General features: G+C 47.7%; 1 protein-coding gene across 1 annotated transcript; it reads left to right on the top strand.

Moving 5' to 3' along the window:
• Window positions 1-929: 929 nt before the first annotated feature.
• LOC139539994 (zinc finger homeobox protein 3-like) lies at window positions 930-13113 on the top strand. Its single transcript, XM_071343464.1, has 7 exons — window positions 930-1195; window positions 1898-3512; window positions 3657-4210; window positions 4392-4620; window positions 7610-7857; window positions 8742-12206; window positions 12305-13113. The coding sequence occupies exons 2-7, from the start codon at window positions 1934-1936 to the stop codon at window positions 12548-12550; spliced, it is 6321 nt and encodes a 2106-aa protein (XP_071199565.1). The 5' UTR covers window positions 930-1195; window positions 1898-1933; the 3' UTR covers window positions 12551-13113.
• Window positions 13114-24027: the final 10914 nt, after the last annotated feature.

Here is a 24027-nt window from a genome sequence, read left to right as displayed (position 1 = left end):
ATGATTGATAGGCAGATTAAATTCTTGAATTCAACCATTATTGGGTTCAAACACACATTTAGATTTGTGAACAACCATCCACAACAACCACAATCCGTAAGGCGTAAATAGGTAAATGAGAGAGCAGCAGTGTGATTCACATCAATGCGCTATGTAGATATCAATAATAAGTGTTATCCGTATCGCTGTAGACTACCCCACTGCTGTCTTCCTTGCTGTACCTCTAAGCGTTTATTCAAATTGGATAATCTTTGGATGCCGACAGCAGTTGCACCATTGGAAGACATAGCTTGGACTGTAGCCTACAAAAGCCTATTCCTGCTCTTTTCCCACGATCCATCAAACACATTTGGTGTGTCATCATAGTGGTCTCTGACTTGTGGTCAGACTCGCTCTGGTGGAACAAACTTAAATCTGCGCCTTTTTTCAATGCTGATTTGAATGTCATTGAAACAACAGAGAAGTGTCATCCTTTCTGAATTTAAGTAATCCTCTATTTTTTCAAAGGTATCTGTAATCTGATTACAATATTTTTTGCAGGTAATGTAACGGATTACAGTTACCGTTGTTTGTAATCCATTACATATATCCATTGATTACTCACAAACCCTAGTGTTCTATTTCAAGCATGGATCTGATGGTACAGATGATACAAGGTGTATGGGTTAGATATACTGTATAACCACAACTCAACTATATTTGGCCTATAAATCTACATTTCAAGCATTTTTGTGTCAAAATTTATAAATTATTCCATCCCTTTCTTATTTTCTATAACATCCAATATCAGCATTACAATGATAATTCCATTACTTCACTATTTTCTCCCTCCATCCTTCATCCTCTCCTCCGTCGTCTACTACTCCCACTCTTCCCCCTCGCTCTCCTCCGCGGCATCCCATTGATGATGTCTGCGCAATTACGCACATGCGCAGTGGGGTGTTTTAGCCATTTGCAGGAAACCAACTAGCAGGAATAATAAATAGCTAAGTGTTTTTCTCTCCTATATGATCAGACCTTCCCCTTCCGTCCCAATGTTTACAGTAGATATAGCTTCAAGAAGAAGATTTTAGGAACACATACTGTTATGCTGCTCTCTCTGGTCCAAAGGTAATATGTGGCTGTTCAGTAGACCCTCTATGTGACTGGATTACTACAGCTCCAAGGAGTCCACAGACGACACCGCCGCACAGATGTGAGTCTGCGTATTTTTCTAACTGTCGGCGAAATCCCTGACAGCCCATGTAACCCAGGTAATGATAGCTGCATGGGTTCGTTGTTGAAGGCTACTGGTGCCTGTTATATCGAAATTCGTATTACTTTATTATAGGCTAATCTAGACATAATTATTCTACAGACCAGCGGATTGTTTATCTTAACGCAAATGTGTTTGTTTCGTCAGTGCGAGTTCTGAGTGTCACCTTTGTTTGGCTGTGGTTGTTGACTGGAAAGAAGAGCGTTGTGCCTTTGTAAACTGGTGCAGGCTGTTTGTACTTGTTCTCTCTTGAGTAGGTTAAACGAAGACAGAAGTAGGCTACAATAATATAAACATCGCCATAGTCACCATTACAGTTAAATAATGTATGTCTGTGTCAGCCGGTGTATGTTGGTTACCAGCAGCAGTTGCAGGCTACTGTCAGAGATACAGTAGTTCCACTGTTTTTAGTTTTTTGGGGGCGACATTTTTTGGACATAGCCCCAGGTTATTGATCTATCTGTGTGTAAATGAAAACCTTTAGGGCCAGGGGAGCAGCTATAAGTTAGTAGAGTCTTGCCAATGCCTACAAGTCTGTTGGTTATTGTGTTGCAGTAACAAAGTTCTTGGTAGTGTATATGCATTTCTTAATTTATTCACAGTATTTTTGTGAATACAAAAAAAAATCTATCTGCCTCTCAGGTGGGGTAGCAATGCGTGGCTTTTGTAAGCACCCTTATGAACAGTGGTGAGGGAGGGAGAGGAAGGGATGGAGGAAGAGAGGGAGGACAGGAGAGAGAACCTGAAAAGAGCCACAAGCTGTTATCCCATCCTCTCCTGACCCTGGAAGTGATTCCCTGTGAGGGGTTGTCCTCTCGAACCTTAGCCCGGGCCCCTGCCAAAGAGCCCCCCACCCTGATCCAGACAGAGACAGAGCAGGGCGGTGCAGAGGGGACCGCAGGCAGAGAGGAGACCCCAGGAGGGGAGAGGGTTGGACACTCACATGGAGGCAGACTAGAGGAAGAGAAGCTAAAGGAGAAGAAGGAGAAAGAAAGAATATTACTGGTGGATGACAGAGAGGAAACGGTGGAGAGAGAGAACCTTGCACCAGCATTTAGTAGCAAAGACAGAGGAGGAAAGGAGGAGAAACAGAGGGAAGAGGCCATCTCAAACCAAAGCCAAACCAACTCCAAATGTAGTCTATTACCTCGACGGAGCCAGCACAGCTCTGCCTCCTGCACTGTTATGGCCAGTGGCACACTGAACAATAACACCCTCATCACAGAGATGAGAGATACAAGAGGAGTGCAGGGCAGTAGTCCTAATTTTCCTCTGAGCTTTATTAAACCCCAGAAGTCAGCGCTGCCTGAGTACACCAGCACACCTGTTACGGATGATAGGAGGACAGACACCACTCACACTTCCCTTATTGCCAATGGAGACACCGCCAAAGTTCCAAAACCAAACAACAACCCAAAAGAGACAGATGGAAAAAGAGAGGGAGATGGAGAGATAGAAGGAGATAAGGATAGAGAGAGAGATGAGAACTTAAAGACCGTTTCTAAATACCTCCACCCCTCTCCGTCCTCACCTGGCTCACTGAACAGTCACATGGCCTTGATGCACTCCTGGAACTCCTGCAAGATGCTCAAATGCCCCAAATGTAACTGGCACTACAAGTCCCAGCAGACACTGCATGCCCACCTCAGAGAAAAACACCCTGCGTCTGGGGGCTTGTGTGTGTGTGGGGGCTCGGGGGAGAAGTGTGTGTGTGGAGTGTCAAGGGGTGTGTGTGTGTACTGTAGCACGGGGAAGGCCCACCCTCGTCTGTCCCGGGGAGAGAGTTATGTTTGTGAGTACAAACCCTACCACTGTGGTGTGTGTGATTACACAACCTCCTCTAAAGGAAACCTCAGCATACACATGCAGTCAGACAAACACCTCAGCAACGTACAGGTAGCAGGACACACACACCCTGCGCACGGCACTCACACACACTCCGCACACAATGGTGGCTACGCTGTCAGAGACACGGCAGGCGAACAGGGCTACGGACACACACACCCCACAGTCACACAGCCCCCTGCACACACAACACCCTACCCCAGCCAGCCCCCTTCCCACGGTAAGAGGTGGCGGTGTGAGGTGTGTGATTATGAGACCAGCATTGCCCGGAATCTGCGCATACACACCACCAGCGAGAAACACATGCATAACGTGCTGCGCCTGAAACAAACACCCAACGTGTTGCAGAGAAGCTACTACCTGGCCCACTGCAGGAGTCTGCCTCCTCAACTCACACTGCTACACAGCATAGGTGAGAGACCACACACACATACTCAATAACTGTTCTGTTGGGCTCTGTTCACTGGCACATCAAGTTAGGTTGATACTTGATTATATCCATGCTTATATGTACAGTATGTTTTCTCATGGCCTGTTTGTGTGCTGTGTGTTCTAGGTGGCGAACAGTCTTTGGATATGCATCAACTATCAGCAGAGGAGCCAGTCGCCCCGGATTCAACCCTGACCCCCTCCCCCTCTCCTCCTCCCTCCTCACCATCCCCTTCTCCATCCTCCTCTCCCCCTCCTCCACTGTCTCTCTCCCCCTCTTCTCCTCTTTCCTGTGGTGTGTTCCAGTGCCTGGTGTGTTCCAGTTTCTCCTCTGACAGTCTGGAGTCTCTTAGGTCTCACCTGAGCGCCCCCTGCTCCCTGCCCCAGTCTGAGTGGCGCTCTCTGGTGGCTGGAGGCTGCTACTGCAGGCTGTGTGGCTACAGCACCCCCCTCAGGGCTAACTTCACCTTGCACTGCCAGACAGACAGACACAGGGCCCAGTACCAGCTGGCTTCCCACCTCTGGGAGGCCGGGGACAGGGAGGAATTTGTGAAGTTGGTTGCTACAGGCAACCCAGTCCAGCTGAAGTGTAACTTGTGTGACTTCCAGACCACCAGCTTGGAGAAACTGAAAATACACAGCATCAACCCCCAACACCAGGCCAACCTCAGAGTCTACAGGGTCAGTACACACACACACGATTTGGAGGCCTGTGTCACTGCTGTACTTGGACTATAAGATTATTTCTAAATATCTGGCATATAGACAGCAAATAAAGCACAGGGACCAGATTTATTTAGTGCATCTTTCTCTCTATCACAGTCTAACTCCAACCTATCACCCTATGTTCCTCTCTCTCTAGTTCTTACAGCAGTATGACAGTGCAGTAGATGGAGGGTCCTGGTTGTTCCATTGTGTCCTGTGTAACTACTCCTCCTGTTCTAAACTCCACCTATTGAGACATACCCACTCCCCTGGTCATCAGAAGAGGGAGCTTCACTACTTGCAGTTAGTGAGAGGGAGGAGCCTGGAGGAAGGGGAGGGGCTAGCGGCTACTTTCACCATTAGGAAGTGTCCCAGTCCTGAGACAGGTAAGAGACTTAGCTGGTCATTTCCAAATCCCTCCTATCTGAAGTGTGCACTTGTTCAGTTCCCCTGATGAATTTAAAAGTTTATCATTAGTTAAGGCATTGGCAACCATATTTGTACACCAGTCCAGAACAAGTTGACGAATAGAATGGAGAAAATTATCTGCAGGCCTATAATGTCAACGGAGAGAAGAAACTTGGAGAGATGGAGCAGGGTGAAGAGAGAGAAGGAATTATTGATTATGGTCAGGGATCTATTGGGTTAATTGATTTGTCGAAACAAGCTTGTTACATCCCACATTGCCCCCGACAACGCTAACTTGAGACATCGCTGAGACACTGCTATTGAACTTTAATGTTCTAGAATAGAGATTTCAGGGTCAGTTACCCAGACTCAGAGCCTAATCCTGGACTAAAAAGCACTGTCAATAGAGATTCTCCGGCATGATTTTTAGTTTAGCAGCACTAGGCTTAATCAGGACCCGGGAAATCTTCCCTCAGTGTATCAATCAAATACATTTATAAAGCCCTTTTTACATCAGCAGATGTCACAAAGTGCTTATACAGAAACCCTAAAGCCCTAAACCCTAAAGCCCTAAACCCTAAAGCCTAAAACCCCAGAGAGCAAGCAATGCAGATGTCGACGCACTGTGGCTAGGAAAAACTCCCTAGAGAGACAGGAACCTAGGAAGAAACCTAGAGAGGAACCAGGCTCTGAGGGGTGGCCACTCCTCTTTTGGCTGTTCCCTGTGGAGATTATAAGAGTACATGGCCATTAAGGCCAGATCGTTCTTCAAGATGTTCAAACGTTCATAGATGATCAGCAGGGACAAATAATAATCACAGTGGTTATAGAGTGTGCAACAGGTCAGCACCTCAGGAGTAAATGTCAGTTTCTTTTTATAGCCAAGCATTCAGAGGTAGAGAGAGCAGGTGCAGTAGAGAGAGAGATAGACAGAGAGATGGAGAGAGCAGGTGCGGAAGACGGAGAGAGATACACAGAGAGATAAAGGGGGAGTACCTTTCTGATGACTCTAATGACTCCTTTCCTCTAGTCTAACTGTCAGGATTATATCTGGACTAACTGTCAGGGTTAAATCTGGACTAACTGTCAGGATTAAATCTGGTCTAACTGTCAGGATTAAATCTGGTCTAACTGTCAGGATTAAATCTGGTCTAACTCAGTCTGCGACTCTGTATTAAACAGTCAATACCAGGTATCCGGTCTGAATGAACTGGTCTAAACCCCAGAGGATTTCCTAATAGAAAATGTATACTGGATCAATTAGTATACAGTATGTGTGTGTGTTGCTGTGTTTGTTGCTGTGTATTAACATACAGTACCAGTTTGGACACACTTTATTTTTACTATTTTCTACATTGTAGAATAATAGTGAAGACCTCAAAACGATGAAATAACACATATGGAATCATCTAGTAACCAAATAAGTATTAAATAAATCTAAATATATTTGAGATTTGAGATTATTCAAAGTAGCCACCCTTTGCCTTGATGACAGTTTTGCACACTATTGGCATTCTCTCAACCAGGTTCATGAGGATGTCACCTGGAATGCATTTCAATTAACAGGTGTGCCTTGTTAAAAGTTAATTTGTAGAATTTATTTCCTTCTTAATTCCTTTTGAGCCAATCAGTTGTGTTGTGACACGGTAGGGGTGGTATACAGAAGATAGCCCTATTTGGTAAAATACCAAGTCCATATTATGGCAAGAAGAGCTCAAATAAGCAAAGAGAAACAACAGTCCATCAATAGGTGGTCAGGTCAGTCAATCCGGAAAATCTGAAGAGCTTTGAACTTTTCTTCAAGTAAAGTCACAAAAACCATCAAGCCCTATGATGAAACTGGCTCTCATGAGGACCGCCACAGGAAAGGAAGACCCAGAGTTACCTCTGCTGCAGAGGATAAGTTCATTAGAGTTAACTGCACCTCAGATTGCAGTTCAAGTAACAGACACATCTCAACATCAACTGTTCAGAGGAGACTGCGTGAATCAGGCGTTCATGGTCGAATTTCTGCAAAGAAACCACTACTAAAGGACACCAATAATAAGAAGACTTTCTTTGATCCAAGAAACACAAGCAAATCAAAATCAAATCAAATGTATTTATATAGCCCTTCTTACATCAGCTGATATCTCAAAGTGCTGTACAGAAACCCAGCCTAAAACCCCAAACAGCAAGCAATGCAGGTGTAGAAGCACCTAATAGACATTAGACAGGTGGAAATCTGTCCTTTGGTCTGATGAATCCAAATTTGAGATTTTGGGTTCCAACCGCCGTGTCTTTGTGAGATGCAGAGTAGGTGAACGGATGATCTTCGCATGTGTGGTTCCCACCGGGAAGCATGGAGGAGGAGGTGTGATGGTATGGGGGTGCTTTGCTGGTGACACTATCTGTGATTTATTTAGAATTCAAGGCACACTTAACCAGCATGGCTACCCCAGAATCCATCTGGTTTGCGCTTAGTGGGACTATCATTTGTTTTTCAATAAGACAATGACCCAAAACACACTTCCAGGCTGTGTAAGGGCTATTTGACCAAGGAGAGAGATGAAGTGCCTCATCAGATGACCTGTCCTCCACAATCACCCGACCTCAACCCAATTGAGATGGTTTGGAATAAGTTGGACCACAGAATGAAGGAAAAGCAGCCAACAAGTGCTCAGCATATGTGGGAAGTTGTTCAGGACAGTTGGAAAAGCACTCTTCGTGATGCTGGTTGAGAGAATGCCAAGAGTGTGCAAAGCTGTCATTAAGGCAAAGGGTGGCTACTTTGAAGAATCTAAAATATATTATGAAAAAAATATATATATATGTTTTGGTTACTACATGATTCCATATGTGTTATTTCATAGTTTTGATGTCTTCACTATTATTCTACAATGTAGAAAATAGTAAAAATAAAGAAAACCCTTGAATGAGTAGGTGTGTCCAAACTTTTGACTGGTACTGTATGTGTTACCTTTCTAGGTGGAAGCATTGAGGAGGGGGAGAGGAGAGATTCCCTTTCTCCAGCCAAGCGATCGTTCTCTGGGCTGGAGGAGACACAGAGCCCCCTCTCTCCCAAACGCCCCAGAACAGACCAGCGCACTACTCACCAACAGGCTACTGCCAAGTGCCCACTGTGCCAGGACACACTGGTATACACACACCTGAGACGCCACCTCATACTCATACACAGTGTGGTCCAGGACTGTGTGGACAAGCTCATGAGTATGGTAAGTGTGTGTGTTTCTGTGTGTGTTCTAGCTACCTTTTTATTAGCAGAAGGGCAGTCGAGCTGAAGGAGCTCGCTTATAGTGTCTCCAGCAAACAAAGAGTGCTCATTTTTCTCCACATCACCAACCTCCATTACTTTGCCCAGCATGATCAGTGCTCTTTGTCTCCCTCTTTGACTCCCTCTTCCTATTTCCCCCTTCATCCCTCTTTCACCTCTCACCTCTCTCACCCTCTCCCTACTCCCGTTTTCTTTACTCCCTTTTCTTATCTCTCCATCTTCTCTCACTTTCTCTATCCCTTTCTTTCCACTCTCTACCTCTCCATCTTTCTTTCTGCGCCCCCTTGTTCTTTCTCTATTCCCATCTCTCCACCCCTTGTTCTGTCTCTGTCTCCCCTCCCCCTCACCAGCCCCCCATTTTCTCTCTGCACCCCACCCCCCATTTCCCCTCCCCCCTTTCTCTCTGATAATAGCATATGTTCATTAATTCAGACTTGGATTATGATGGCCATTATGTTCCGCGCTTTCCAATGTCTCTGTCTAGATTAAGCCTGACCTTCACTCTCTCACTGGGGCATATACGTATTATGTGTATGCGTCTCTTCTGTCTCTGCCATGCAAGTGTGTGTGTCTTCTTTCAGTGTGTGTGTGTGTGTGTGTGTTTGTGGTTGATTTAAAAACACTCTTGATTCGGTTTTCCTCCATCTATTATTAGTGTGTAACGGGAGAATGAGGTGATGTAGACAATAAAGGAGCATCACTATTATTATTCCATCTGCACTATCAAACAGGATAGACACTGTTTTGACTGACTATAAAGGCAATCAGTCATCTGGATAGATTCAGACTGACGTTTTAAACCTTTGTTGTTGATTTCTTTTCCAGGTGGCAGTGGAGCTGCCTGAGATTCTGCAGAAAGAGACACTGCAGATGGAGTCCCACTCAAATATAAAGGAATCTCAAACAAACGATTGCAACACAAACAGCTCTTACACGAAGGAATCCCTCACAAACGAGCCTCAAACAAATGACTACCATAAAGAAAAAGTAATCACAGCCAAAGATGTCCCTGCTCTTCTGACTCCTCCCTGTAAGGACCAGCACCCAGCAGAGGACAACACCTCTCACCTCCTTGAGTCCCCCAGCTCTCCCCCTTCCCCACCCACTATTTCCTCTCTCTCCCCCAACAACCTCCCTTCATCCACTTTACCCCCGTCTCCTCCCAGTGATGCCCCTCCCCCCTCTGATTGTCATGGTTACAGGTTTCGCTGCGGCAGGTGCAGTCTAGCGGTCCGAAGGCAGAAGAAGCTGCAGCTGCACTGGCAGTACCACGCCATGAGGGCGGCGACAGAGTGCCACCTCTGCCCCAGACGCTGCCGCAGCCAAGAGGCCCTGCAGAGACACCTGCTCAACACACACCTACAGGACCTACACCTACAGGGTACACACCCTGACCAGAGTGGAGCACACATCCAACAACCAATCAGCCTGGGGGGGGAGGAAGAGGAGGGGGAGAGTATGAGTGAAGAAGAGACGGATAAGGAGGAAGATGATGAGGAGGGAGAGCAGGGAAAGGGAGATGAAGGAGAGGAGGATGAAAAGGATGACCCAGATGAGGAGGAGGAGAGGCCCAGTTCAGGGGTTGGTGACAGTGACCAGGGTTCAAGGCAGCAGGAGGAGAAGGAGGCAGGGTCAGAACCCAACCCCTTCAGCAAGGGCTTCAACCCCACTCTGGAGCGGTTCCTGGACCCGGCTCAGCCCTACAAGTGTTCCTTCTGCTGTGAGTCCTTCACTCAGAGAACCATCCTGCCGGTCCTCTATAACTCTCTGTCCCACCGAGCCAGAGCCAGACGGGTCCTGCAGGACTCCAGCCCCAGTCCCCCTGACACCCGCTGCAGCCCGGCCCCAGACCCAAGTTCCTACCGCTGCAGAATGTGTCGGGTGGCTTACAGCCAGAGTTCCACCCTGGACATCCACCTCCGCTCTGTACTGCACCAGACACGAGCCCGTGGAGCTCGGACCCAGCTATCACTGAACCCCCACACCCGCCAAACCCTAGTTCCAGCCTTGGTTCAGACCACTTCCTCCAGCCGTTCACCAGGGGGAGGAGAGGTATCTACCAGGGGAACCACCCCAACAGCCACCAGATCAGCCCCTTCCTCCCCAAGTCCCTGTTCCTCCCTCAGTGAAGCCCAGCTGAGTGTGGGTGTCTCTGGGAAGGCTGAGGGCCACCAGGCTAAGAGGCGGAGAGTAGAGGACCTGACAGCATCTGGAGGACAGCAGGACCTAACGTTACTCCAACAGCAGGTAGCACAGGCCCAGATGCCACAACAGCAACATAAGTTAGCCCAGGCCCATATAGAGGAACACACAGCCCTCCTCCAGCCCCAGCTCTTTAGTCCAACACTGCTCCCGCACCTCCCCTTACTGCAGCAGAACCTCTTAAAGCAGTTCCTCCCTTCAGCAGCAGAGAGTCTCCAACAGAGGAACCTCCTCTCTCCCCTCCAGTTCTCCCCAGACAGCCTGTTTTCTCTACAGCAGCAGATGATCCAGTCCTTCTACCTCTCTGGAGGTCTGCAGCTCAACCCTAACATGAACTTTAGTCAGATCACCTCAGCCCTCTCCCTCCAGACCATCTCTGCCCTCTCCTCTCAGACAAATGGGCTTAAACATCCCTCTCCAAAGCTGGTGACAACTAGCATCCAGTTTCCAGCCCAGGCCCCGAAATGTGAGACTCAGGCTGAGACAGCTGACAGTGACTCCCCCCTTCACCAGACGGAGAAAGAGTCAAACCCATCCTCCTCTCCTGAGGGAGATGGAGAGATGCAGGAGAGCAAGAAGAGGGATGGAGCAGAGAAGGCTCTCAGAGTTCTGCTGGAGAGATATGGCTGGGAGCTGGCCCTGCAATCCAATCAGAGCAGACAGAGACAACAGAACAGAGAGACGGGTGGATGCCTGGAGGAGGAGAAGCAGTGTGGAGAATGTGGGAAGCAGTTCTCTGACTCTCTGATCCTGAAGAGCCATCAGGAGTTTGTTCACCAGCAAATGATCACTCCGGTAGTGTTGGAGACGTTCTCCAGACAGTATGACTGCCTCTACCCCCTCACACCCTTCCCTGTGGCAGACAATGATAATACTGTTGTTGCACGTCTAACCCCAGCCACAGCACCTGTACTTGCACCCTTACCCCCAGCACCAGTCTCTTATTCAAGGGATGAAATGGGTTTGGGGAGGGACCAGTCTCTTATCCAAGCCCAATCCCTCTCCCAAGCCTCAGCCATAGGTCCAGACCAAGCTGTACCCACCACACCAGCATCTGTACCTGTAACCCTGTCCACAGACCAAGCCCCAGTTAATTCCTTCTGCCCAGCCCAAGCCTCACCAACACCCTCTCCTCCTCCACCCTCTTCCCAAACACAACCACTTCCAGAGCAGCAGCAGGACACTATGACATCGACAACCACCTCTGCCCCCTCTCCAACTATCATACCCCAGTCCAATCTCTCCATGCATTTCCCCTTATCCCAACTCCCCCTGCCCCCTCTTCCTTTACCAAGCCTCCCCACTCTTCCCTTCCCCATAGACCTCTCTCTCCTCCCCCTTGGTCTAATGCAACCCATAGCACTCCAGTCTATGCTTCAGTACCAGTCCCTGTTATCATCGGGCCACCAACCACCCCTATCCCTATTCACCAACGCTCACTCCACCCACAAACCATCTCTACCCTCATACACGAACACACACTGTGCTCCTAGCCCATCTCTACCCCCATACACTAACACACACTGTGCTCCTAGCCCATCTCTACCCCCATACACTAACACACACTGTGCTCCTAGCCCATCTCTACCCCCATACACTAACACACACTGTGCTCCTAGCCCATCTCTACCCCCATACACTAACACACACTGTGCTCCTAGCCAATCTCTACCCCCATACACTAACACACACTGTGCTCCTAGCCCATCTCTACCCCCATACACTAACACACACAGTGCTCCTAGCCCATCTCTAACCTCATACACTAACACACACTGTGCTCCTAGCCCATCTCTAACCTCATACACTAACACACACTGTGCTCCTAGCCCAGCCCTGCCCTTTCTGAAGCGTAGGCTGGAGGAAGGGACAGCGGTAACGCCTATGAGGGATGTGATGGACGGTGAGAGAGAGGAAGAGGGAGAGAGAGAGGGTGATGAGCAGAGGAGGGATAGGCGCCAGAGGACCACCATCAGTTCGGCGCAGCTAGAGGTTCTGTACCAGCGCTACAGTCTGAACTCCAACCCAACCCGCTCTGTACTGGAGGGCATCACCAGGGACACAGGCCTGAAGAAACGTGTAGTGCAGGTACTCTATCATTCTCATAGTAACATTTCTATAATTATGTAATGGTGAGCATGTTTTGTGTAATAACATGTAACACTGCTGTGTTTGTCCTTCCTCAGGTATGGTTCCAGAACACCAGGGCTCGTCAGAGGAAGGGCCAGCTCCAGAGCCTGGGGAGAGGAGGAGGTCTGTGTCTCGGTGACAACCACAGGCGCTGTCCGTTCTGCAGGGCTCTCTTCAACGCTCAGAACGCCCTGGACGCCCATGTCAGGGCCCACCACTGTTCACAGACTGACAGAGCTGCCTATGGCTCATTTCATCAGATGGGTCCTGCAGATGACTCCAGCTTCTCTCACAACCATTGATCCTACAGAGACAGGGAGGGTCCCTCTCTCTCCATCAAGCCTTTTCCCTCTCTCCCACCATCCTCCTCTCTCTCCCTCCCTCCATCCCTCCCCAAACCCATTTCATCCCTCCCCAAGCCCAGGGGGCGTCCCCACTGAGAGAACATACATTTCTGGGAAAACCGATTTGTCCTTTGATCTGAACAAACCCCAAATTGAAGAGGAGGAGAAAGAAAAGGAAGAGCATCTGTCAGTAAAAATATTCCCTTCGTCTGACCAGGCTCATGAGGGTAACCGTAGCAATCTGTTGTCTCTGGGATACAATTATGGAATGGCGAGCTTCAACGTTCAAGACTGTGACCAGAACACCAGTCCAAGTCTGTCTGAGTGTGGATAGGCATGTACCGAGACAGCAGCAGAGGCAGCGTACCCAGATGACCCACTAGCAGGTTGCCCAACTCCGTCTGCTACAGGGAGCAACTCAGCCCCCTGCGGTGTGAGGGTCTGGCATGCAGGGTAGTGCAGGTGTGGTTTCAGAATAACCGGGCCAAAGAGAAGAGGGCCAGGAGCCTTAGAGTCGACCCAACCACAGGATAGAGAGAAAGACTGCAGAGGACAGGGGAGAGAACACACAGCCATGAAACAAGTGCACGTCAGTCACAACAATGAACCAACCACACACACAGCGATGAACCAACCACACACACAGCGATGAACCAACCACACACACAGCGATGAACCAACCACACACACAGCGATGAACCAACCACACACACAGCGATGAACCAACCACATGCCCAAGAAGCCAAAGATCATTCTACCAGTGTACCTCACCCCTTCCTCAGCCCAAAAACATCACAGGGCAGACCTCCTAGAGCTTTAAGACACCACTCCTCTGTTCCTCCCTCTCTCCTCTCCTGTCCTTTCTTCCAACCGATACCTCAGGAGTTAACCCCTCCATGCCAACAGATGTCCCTGTCGAGACCATATCATCATATCAATCTTCCCACTTCTGTTTAAAGACTTTACTAGTATTGTAGTTCTGTTGCAAGTACGAACAGATTCTATCAAGATAGTCTAAGACGTTTGGTGTATAGAACGTTCTTTCAAAGTAAAAGAACTGAAAGAAACAAAAATAAAGAATATTCTTCACAAAGAGCTTCTGCAAAGACTGGCTTGGATTCCAAAGCTTGTAACCAAAACCTTACATGTCCTTGGATTGTGTTGTCAACATGGTGGTTTTCATTACCTGAACTGCAGTACAGACCATACAGTGAAGGGTAGATCTGAGAGCGGTGTAGTACCAGGTGTGCACCAAAAGACTGACTGGCCTATGTGGTGCCGAAGCAGACCTCAACCTTCTCAAGCCAATGATGACTCTAATGCACATGTAAATGTTCCTTATGTGGATAATAGGCCAAATAGCACTGAGCTAAGTCCACTTTGTCCTTTAAGAGAGACGTCATATAAGAAGCTATTTTGATCATGTCCAACCAATATATGTCACAACAACTCCAACCAAACATTACACAACATTGTTTAGTAAATGTTAATGAATATGAATATTATGGATTGACGGTTGTTGTTATGCTTTGATAAGACAAGTGTTATTTTGTGGTTTATGAGAACATAATGTATGCGTTATGATGTGGAGTTTAGGTAAGATGTTACCACGCACTCTAACCATTTCTCTTTCTGTGTATGACGTCTTCTTACTCTCTCTGTATTAATATTACTGTAGTAATTATGATGATGATAATAACAGTAATAACTATGCTAATATATAATGCTTTAAAACACAACCCAAAGACATAATAACACTGTAACCATTGGTGCATAAAGCCCACAAAAACAACTTGAAAAGTTAGCTTGATAATGTATAATTGAATGATGGAAAGAAGAGAGACTGTATAAGAACTGCTGTATCTGCCTCTTCACCAGGCCACTGGTGACTGTATACTGAAATCTCCATGCAACCTACTACTGTACTAGGATGGAGTAGCACTTCTCAAAGCCAAACTCCCCAGGCCATAGTGCACTAGGTATATATCAGTAGGGAATCAAACCCCAGCCCCTAGTGTATTTAGTAGAAGAGTACTCAGTAGGGAACCAAACCCCATTCCCTAGTGTACTTAGTAAAAGTACTCTACTCAGTAGGGAACCAAACCCCAGCTCCTAGTGTACTCAGTAGGGAACTACTTCAGAGCCATTGCAGTAGATTGGTTGAAATTCTTTCCTCAATGTAACCAACCAGATAGATTGTTTCAACTCAGTCTTTGAGGACGTCCAGTTTGCTGCTAACGTATTTTGTAATATTGTAATAACTGTTATATGATGCAGTTTATAACCTGACCTTTAATTCTGATGTTATCAAAGAGATACTTGGGGCTCCAGTATTTACTCATTAATGAATTACTATGTGACAGTGGTTTCTAAACAAAGCTACAAAGAAGATAAGATACTTCTATACTGAAGATCCTGCATAGCTATGCTTTGCAGGTTAGATTGTATCTAGCCCTAAACCTTCCACAGTTATGTGTACCAGTCTGTTTCTGCTCTTGTGTCACTGGCTTGTTTAGCCATGTAGCTAGCCATGTTTGTCTCTGCTTTAGGCCAGGCAACAATGTAGCCATGTAGTGACATAGACACTATCCATGCAGCCATGTAGCGGAGTAGCCACATAGTCATGTAGCCACACAGATTGTAACAATGTAGCCATGCAGCGAAACTGGACACAGAAACCAGGCTAATCTTCCAAAGGATGCTAACTAACTCAGTTTTAGCTCTAAAACTAACCACAATACCAATGATCTTTTTCTGTACTGAAATTCCAAATACTGTACTACATGGCAGTTATGTACATATTGTTGTTTTGTTCCTTTTCCTCATTTGATCATTTAACTGTAAGATGTAAATATTGTGTTTTGTATTGTTCCCGGAGGCTGTTGCCATAGTGATAACCAAAATATACCTGTGTTGTGCACCTGTCTCAGTCTCTTGCTCCAGTGGTTGTTTGTTCGTTCTCCCCAGTTCTCCTACAGATGTTTTCTCCCCCTCCCCACTCTATAGCCACTGAGGTAAATAAAGTCTGGTTTGGTGTACATATTTGCCTCATGTCTCGTTTGTGTGTGTGCGTGCGTGCGTGCGTGTGTGCGTGCTTGTGTTTTATTTGCCGGTCCCCACAAGGTAAAAAGCTATTTTAGGATTAGAATTAGGGGTTAGAAATTGGGTTTAAGGGTTAGAATTAGGGGTTAGGAAAAATAGGGCTTTGAAAGGGAATCAATTTTGTTTGGTCCCCACAAGGATAGTAAAACAAACTGTGTAAGTACATCAGTGACATCCAGCCAGATGACTTTACTTTGTGAAAAAATTATATGATGAATATTAATGACCTAACATGAATTAAACTGCTGCTAACGCTGGGATGGTTATGGTGGAGGGGGGTTGAAGTAGGGGGAGGGTGTATCTGTGTGTGTAGGGGATATAATGTTTATTACCTACTTGTGTATGCATATTTGATGCTGTGGGGGTACAGGGAGAAGGGTACAGGGAGGAGGTTTAAGGAGGGGGGATAGTAGGATGTAATGTCATGCACTGGAGTATCAGCGATCCTGGGGGAGGGGTCAGGGAGAGAGAGTAGAGAGGGAGAGAGACCAGAAGGGTTATAATGTCATCGGTATAGTTGTGTATGTAGGCTCATTTAGATTTAAATTGGTTCTGTGTGAGCAGAGGAGAAAAGCCAGTTCATGTTTATTCATGAGTCTCTTGGCTCAGCCATCAGTTAAAGACACAGGACTCTGTTTCCACTGATAACACCCCCACTCCAGCCTCAACACCCGCACTAGCAGATTCTTTTGTGTGTGTGTGTGTGTGTATGTGTGTTTCACATTATCAAGGTATCAGGTTTTTTTTCATCTCTAGGGATCCCAGTACAGTCACTGTCCTGATGGTGAGCTGATTGATGGAATACTACACTGCAATAGCCCTAATGGTGTACAGTATTAATAGTACACACACACAATGCTAAGGTCATTGTGGCACAGTGAAATGTGATATATGATCCATCTGACTGTTTATGTGTGGTTCACTTCTTTCCACAGTATCACAGAGTTCAGAAAAGGAAAACTGGAAAGGAAATTATAATGTAAAACATACTGGATGTGTCATGGGGGAATGTAATGTTAAGCTCCATACACAGTCAGTGTAATGTCAGCCTTCCCTCTCTTCATGAGAAGAGGAGGTGTAGCAGGGATCGGACCAAGACGCAGCGTAGCTCGTGTTCAACATGATTTTAATTACGACAAATAAACGTGAACACTTACAAAACAAAATAACAAATGTGGCTTACCGATACAGTCCTAGCTGGTGCATAGACAACACAAAGACAGGAAACAACCACCCACAAATCCCCAACACAAAACAAGCCACCTATATATGATTCTCAATCAGGGACAACGATTGACAGCTGCCTCTGATTGAGGACCATATTAGGCCGAACACAGAAACAGACAAACTAGACACACAACATAGAATGCCCACCCAGCTCACGTCCTGACCAACCCTAAAACAAGCAAAACACATAAGAACTATGGTCAGGACGTGACAGTACCCCCCTCCTGAGGTGCGGACTCCGAACGCACCCCTAAAACTCAAGGGGAGGGTCTGGGTCCGCGGTGGCGGCTCCGGCGCAGGACGAGGCCACCACTCCACCATTGTCTTTGTCCCCCTCCTTAGCGTCCTTTGAGTGGCGACCCTCGCCCCCGATCTTGGCCTAGGAATCCTCACCAAGGTCCCCACTAAATTGAGGAGACAGCTCAGGACAGAGAGGTAGCTCAGGACAGAGAGGTAGCTCAGGACAGAGAGGTAGCTCAGGACAGAGAGGTAGCTCAGGACAGAGAGGCAGCTCAGGACAGAGAGGCAACTCCGGACTGAAGGGCGGCTCCGGACTGAAGGGCGGCTCATGACTGAAGGGCGGCTCATGACTGAGTGGCGGCTCATGACTGAGTGGCGGCTCATGACTGAGTGGCGGCTCATGACTGAGTGGCGGCTCATGACTGGAGGGCGGCTCATGACTGGAGGGAGGCTCCTGACTGGCGGGCGGCTCCTGACTGGCGGGCGGCTCCTGACTGGCGGGCGGCTCCTGACTGGCGGGCGGCTCTGGCAGCTCCTGACTGGCGGGCGGCTCTGGCAGCTCCTGACTGGCGGGCGGCTCTGGCAGCTCCTGACTGGCGGGCGGCTCTGGCAGCTCCTGACTGGCGGGCGGCTCTGGCAGCTACTGACTGGCGGGCGGCTCTGGCAGCTACTGACTGGCGGGCGGCTCTGGCAGCTACTGACTGGCGGGCGGCTCTGGCAGCTACTGACTGGCGGGCGGCTCTGGCAGCTACTGACTGGCGGGCGGCTCTAACGGCTCGGGACAGACGGGCGGCTCAGACGGCGCTGGGCAGACGGATGGCTCAGACGGCGCTGGGCAGACGGATGGCTCAGACGGCGCTGGGCAGACGGATGGCTCAGACGGCGCTGGGCAGACGGATGGCTCAGACGGCGCTGGGCAGACGGATGGCTCAGACGGCGCTGGGCGCTGGGCAGACGTACCGGCACTGGAGGTACTGGGCTGGAGACACGCACCATAGGAAGAGTGCGTGGAGGAGGAACAGAGTTCTGGAGACACACAGGAAGCCTGGTGCGTGGTGTAGGCACTGGTGGTACTGGGCTGGGGCGGGAAGGTGGCGCCGGATATACCGGACCGTGAAGGCGTACAGGAGCTCTTAAGCACCGAGCCTGCCCAACCTTACCTGGTTTAATGCTCCCCGTAGCCAGGCCAGTGCGGCGAGGTGGAATAGCCCGCACTGGGCTGTACTGGCGAACCGGGGACACCATACGTAAGGCTGGTGCCATGTACACCGGCCCGAGGAGACGCACTGGAGACCAGATGTGTTGAGCCGGCTTCATGGCACCTGGCTCGATGCTCACTCTAGCCCGGCCGATACGTGGAGCTGGAATGTACCGCACCGGGCTAAGCACACGTACAGGAGACTCTGTGCGCTCTTCCGCACAACACGGTGTCTGCCCGTACTCTCGCTCTCCACAGTAAGCCCGGGAAGTTGGCGCAGGTCTCCTACCTGACTTCGCCACACTCCCCTTTAGCCCCCCCCCCCCCCCCAAGACATTTTTGGGTGAGCCTCTCGGGCTTCCAGCCGCTCTGCCTTGCTAGCGCCTCATAATGCCGCCTCTCCGCTTTTGCTGCCTCCAGCTCCGCTTTGGGGCGGCGACACTCCTCTGGCTCTGCCCAGGGTCCTTTACCGTCCAGAATTTCCTCCCATGTCCATTCCTCCTGGTACCGCTGCTGCTGTCGCTGCTGCCCGTTGCTACGCTGCTTGGTCCGAGTTTGGTGGGTGGTTCTGTAACGGCAGCCTTCCCTCTCTTCATGAGAAGAGGAGGTGTAGCAGGGATCGGACAAATAAAAGTGAACACTTACAGAACAAAATAACAAATGTGGCTTACCGATACAGTCCTAGCTGGTGCATAGACAACACAAAGACAGGAAACAACCACCCACAAATCCCCAACACAAAACAAGCCACCTATATATGATTCTCAATCAGGGACAACGATTGACAGCTGCTTCTGATTGAGAACCATATTAGGCCGAACACAGAAACAGACAAACTAGACACACAACATAGAATGCCCACCCAGCTCACGTCCTGACCAACCCTAAAACAAGCAAAACACATAAGAACTATGGTCAGGACGTGACAGTCAGGTTCCTTTTCAGTTTCAAGTGTTCTTCCAGATTGAGATGTTGGTAATATCCCTGGAAGACTGATTGATTGGCTCTGACATTTCAATTATGGCCAAATTAAATTGATTGGTTGGCGGACTATAAAACATTGCTGTTTAATAACGAAATGACTTTTTCATTTTTCTTCATTCAATCCCATTCCGGCTGGACGAATCAAAGGAGCACTCACCGTTTAATGATATGCAAATGGAATTTGCATGAACATGTTCAATAGTATTGATGTAATCATACAATATCCCATCCTCATCGTATAACATTTTGGGGCGGCAGGGAACCTAGTGGTTAGAGCGTTGGACCAGTAACCGAAAGGTTGCTGGATCGAAACCCTGAGCTGAAATCTGTAGTTCTGCCCCTGAACAAGGCAGTGAACCCACTGTTCCCCAGTAGACCGTCATTGTAAATAAGAGTTTGTTCTTAACTGACTTGCCTAGTTAAATAAAGGAAAAATAAAAATAAAATACTTATGGTAAAACCAGATTTACAACCACTCTTCCTTCCCCACCTCTCCCTCCATTGCAAACTGTATCCAGCTCCTCTTGTCATTTCGATCCCGTCTGAAGAGTTGCATTGACTTAGCGGGCTAATACTTTTCGATTCCCATGTTTGAACCCCATCGGTCTCATAAGCATGTGTAAACTCTTTCTTTAGTATTTCATCAGCTTGTTTCGCACCCGTTATGTTATATTGTGTTTGGTGCAGTGCCAACTCTCCCCTGGTATACTGCCAACTATCTGTTTGTCTCTCTCCTCTGAAAGATGCCATCGCTGGAAAGTGGAGTTGCTGGCAACCGTTACCCTTGTCCAAACAGTCCAACAAAAATAAACATTGATTAGCGATGAATCCTCTCTAAACAATCTCCTAACGAGGCGTTTCTCTGCTGCTAGCTCTGTTGTTTGTGAGCATGCCACGGCAGCTGGCTGGCATGGTGTCCACTTGCTGGCTAAGGGAGAAGAGAGAGATGGGAGCAGAGGAAGAGAGGAGGATGGAGGGAGTGGACACTTCATTGTTGGTATGATGCCTGTCTTCTGAAAGCCAGCTGCCATTGATGTACCTCTCAAACCGCCCATGCTCTTCATTGTCCTCCTTTTCATCCCTCCATCCTCACCCTTATTTTTCTCCTTCCTCTCCTCATCCTCCTAGATCTAGTCGTCCTGATTCGGCTCCCCTCCAGGGGTCTCAAGGACTCTTCCTTCTCTCTTAATCTCCTCTTTATTTATTATTTTACCCAGAAGTCAATTGCAAAAAAAAATCTTATTTGCAATGACAACCTGGCATCTGAGTATCTTGTCTGTCTGTGGGCACTGGTGTATCAGTGTGGAAGACTCTGTTCCTGTTCCTTTCCCCCTGTCTCTCTCCACCACCCTCCCCATCCCAGTGTGTGGGAACTAGCTCTGAGTGGATGGCACCGTGCCAACCTCATTCACAGCTCCTCTCTTCACTGCCCTCTTTCCTCCATCTCTTTCTCTCCCCCCCTCTATATCTCTCTCTCTGTCTGTGTCTCTTACTCTGTCTCTCTGTCAGTCTGTCATTCTGTCTCTTACTCTGTCTCTCTATCTCCATCTCTCTATCTCTCACTCTCTGTCTCTCTCTCCAAAGTTAGTGTGTTGAGTTCAGCTGAAACCCTGAAGTTCGTTTGAATACTTCCCTTTCTCTGGGGTATACATAACTCATATCACACAATTAACACACGCACCAGGAATCCAGGAAAGGAATCCCAGATTACACACACACACACATGCACAGACACACACCCCTACCACTCCAGTATCCCTGCACATTGTAAATATGGAATTGGCACTGACCCTGGAACTGACCCTGTATATAGCTTACTTACTTTCTCGTGTTTTTCTTATTTCTATTTCTTGTTTTTTTATTTTATTTTATTTCACCTTTGTTTAACCAGGTAGGCTAGTTGAGAACAAGTTCTCATTTGCAACTGCGACCTGGTCAAGATAAAGCATAGCAATTCGACACATACAACAACACAGAGTTACACATGGAATAAAACATACAGTCAATAATAGTAGAAAAAATAAAACAAAAAGTCTATATACTGTGTGTGCAAATGAGGTAAGATAAGGGAGTTAAGGCAATAAATAGGCCATGGTGGCGAAGTAATTACAATATAGCAATTAATCACTGGAATGGTAGATGTGCAGAAGATGAATGTGCAAGTAGAGATACTGGGGTGCAAAGGGGCAAGATAAATAAATAAATACAGTATGGGGATGAGGTAGATAGACGGGCTGTTTACAGATGGGCTATGTACAGGTGCAGTGATCTGTGAGCTACTCTGACAGCTGGTGCTTAAAGCTAGTGAGGGAGATATGAGTCTCCAGCTTCAGTGATTTTTGCAGTTCGTTCCAATCATTGGCAGCAGAGAACTGGAAGGAAAGGCGACCAAAGAAGGAATTGGCTTTGGGGGTGACCAGTAAGATATACCTGCTGGAGCGTGTGCTACGAGTGAGTGCTGCTATGGTGACCAGTGAGCTGAGCTAAGGCGGGGCTTTACCTAGCATAGACTTGTAGATAACCTGTAGCCAGTGGGTTTGGCGACGAGTATGAAGCGAGGGCCAACCAACGAGAGCATACAGGTCGCAGTGGTAGGTAGTGTATGGGGCTTTGGTGACAAAACAGATGGCACTGTGATAGACTGCATCCAATTTGTTGAGTAGAGTGTTGGAGGCTATTTTATAGATGACGTCGCCGAAGTCGAGGATTGGTAGGATGGTCAGTTTTACGAGGGTATGTTTGGCAGCATGAGTGAAGGATGCTGTGTTGCAATATAGGAAGCCGATTCTAGATTAAATATTTTGATTGGAGATGCTTAATGTGAGTCTGGAAGGAGTTTACAGTCTAACCAGACACCTAGGTATTTGTAGTTGTCCACGTATTCTAAGTCAAAGCCGTCCAGATTAGTGATGCTGGACGGGCGGGCAGGTGCAGGCAGTGATCGATTGAATAGCATGCATTTAGATTTACTTGCATGGAAAAGCAGTTGCAGGCCACGGAAGGAGAGTTGTATGGCATTGAAGCTCGTCTGGAGGTTAGTTAACACAGTGTCCAAAGAGGGGTCAGAAGTATACAGAATTAGTGTTGTCTGCGTAGAGGTGGATCAGAGAATCCCCAGCTGCAAGAGCGACATCATTGATGTATACAGAGAACAGAGTCGGCCCGAGAATTGAACCCTGTGGCACCCCCATAGAGACTGCCAGAGGTCCGGACAACAGGCCCTCCGATTTGACACACTGAACTCTACTAGAGAAGTAGTTGGTAAACCAGGCGAGGCAATCATTTGAGAAACCAAGGCTGTCGAGTCTGCCAATAAGAATGTGTTAATTGACAGAGTCGAAAGCCTTGGCCAGGTCTCTTATCGATGGCGGTTATGATATCGTTTAGGACCTTGAGCGTGGCTGAGGTGCACCCATGACAAGTTCGGAAACCAGATTGCATATCGGAGAAGGTACGGTGGGATTCGAATTGGTCAGTAATCTGTTTGTTAACTTGGCTTTCGAAGACCTTAGAAAGGCAGGGTAGGATGGATATAGGTCTGTAGAAGTTTGGGTCTAGAGTGTCACCCCCTTTGAAGACGCGGATGACCGTGGCAGCTTTCCAATCTTTAGGAATCTCAGACGATACGAAAGAGAGGTTGAACAGGCTAGTAATAGGGGTTGCAACAAAGATAATTTTAGAAAGAGAGGGTCCAGATTGTCTAGCCCGGCTGATTTGTAGGGGTCCAGATTTTGCAGCTCTTTCAGAACATCAGCTATCTGGATTTGGGTGAAAGAGAAATGGTGGGGACTTGGGCGGGTTGCTGTGGAGGGTGCCGGGCAGTTGACCGTGGTAGGGGTAGCCAGGTGGAAAGCATGGCCAGCCGTAGAGAAATGCTTATTGAAATTCTCAATTATAGTGGATTTATCGATGGTAACAGCGTTTCCTAGCCTCAGAGCAGTGGGCAGCTGGGAGGAGGTGCTCTTATTCTCCATGGACTTTACAGTGTCCCAGAACTTTTTTGAGTTTGTACTACAGGATGCAAATTTCTGTTTGAAAAAGCTAGCCTTGGCTTTCCTAACTGCCTATGTATATTTGTTTCTAACTTCCCTGAAAAGTTGCATATCACGGGGGCTATTCGATGCTAATGCATTGAGTAATGATGAGAGAGATATAGTCTCTAGAGACGTTTAAACTAGGTGATGTCATCGCATATGTAGGAGGTGGAACAACATGGTTGGTTAAGGCATATTGAGCAGGGCTTGAGGCTCTACAGTGAAATAAGACAGTAATCACTAACCAGGACAGTAATGGACGAGGCATATTGATATTAGAGAGAGGCATGTGTAACCAAGTGATCATATGGGTCCAGTGAGTGGTTGGGCTGGCTGGGGACACGGCGATTCAGACAGTTAGCAGGCCGGGGCTAACAAGCTAGCAGTTAGTAGGCCGGGGCTAACAAGCTAGCAGTTAACAGACCGGGGCTAGCAAGCTAGCAGACCGAGGCTAGCAAGCTAGCAGTTAGCAGACCGGGGCTAGCAAGTTAGCAGAAGGGCCTTCCAAAATTCTATACCAAAATTACAAATTTTTCTGATTGAATTTAATTATCTTATTAAAACATTAACCCTAGTGAATAACAACAAGAATAACATCTTCATGAATCATTATAATAAGATCTTTTTAGAGTGAATATAATTGCACTTAA

The sequence above is a fragment of the Salvelinus alpinus genome, chromosome 15 (assembly GCF_045679555.1).
Source record: "Salvelinus alpinus chromosome 15, SLU_Salpinus.1, whole genome shotgun sequence".
Taxonomy (NCBI): Eukaryota; Metazoa; Chordata; class Actinopteri; order Salmoniformes; family Salmonidae; genus Salvelinus; species Salvelinus alpinus.
The sequence above is the reverse complement of the archived record's forward strand: the minus strand, read 5'-3'. Positions and strand labels throughout refer to the sequence as shown.

Bases quoted from the DNA above. Each gene is read 5' to 3' on its own strand.
- LOC139539994 (XM_071343464.1), top strand. From the start codon at position 1,934: ATGAACAGTGGTGAGGGAGGGAGAGGAAGGGATGGAGGAAGAGAGGGA. The intron at 3,513-3,656 runs GTGAGAGACCAC...TGTGTGTTCTAG, and splicing joins CACACTGCTACACAGCATAG to GTGGCGAACAGTCTTTGGAT. The intron at 7,858-8,741 runs GTAAGTGTGTGT...TTTCTTTTCCAG, and splicing joins TGGACAAGCTCATGAGTATG to GTGGCAGTGGAGCTGCCTGA.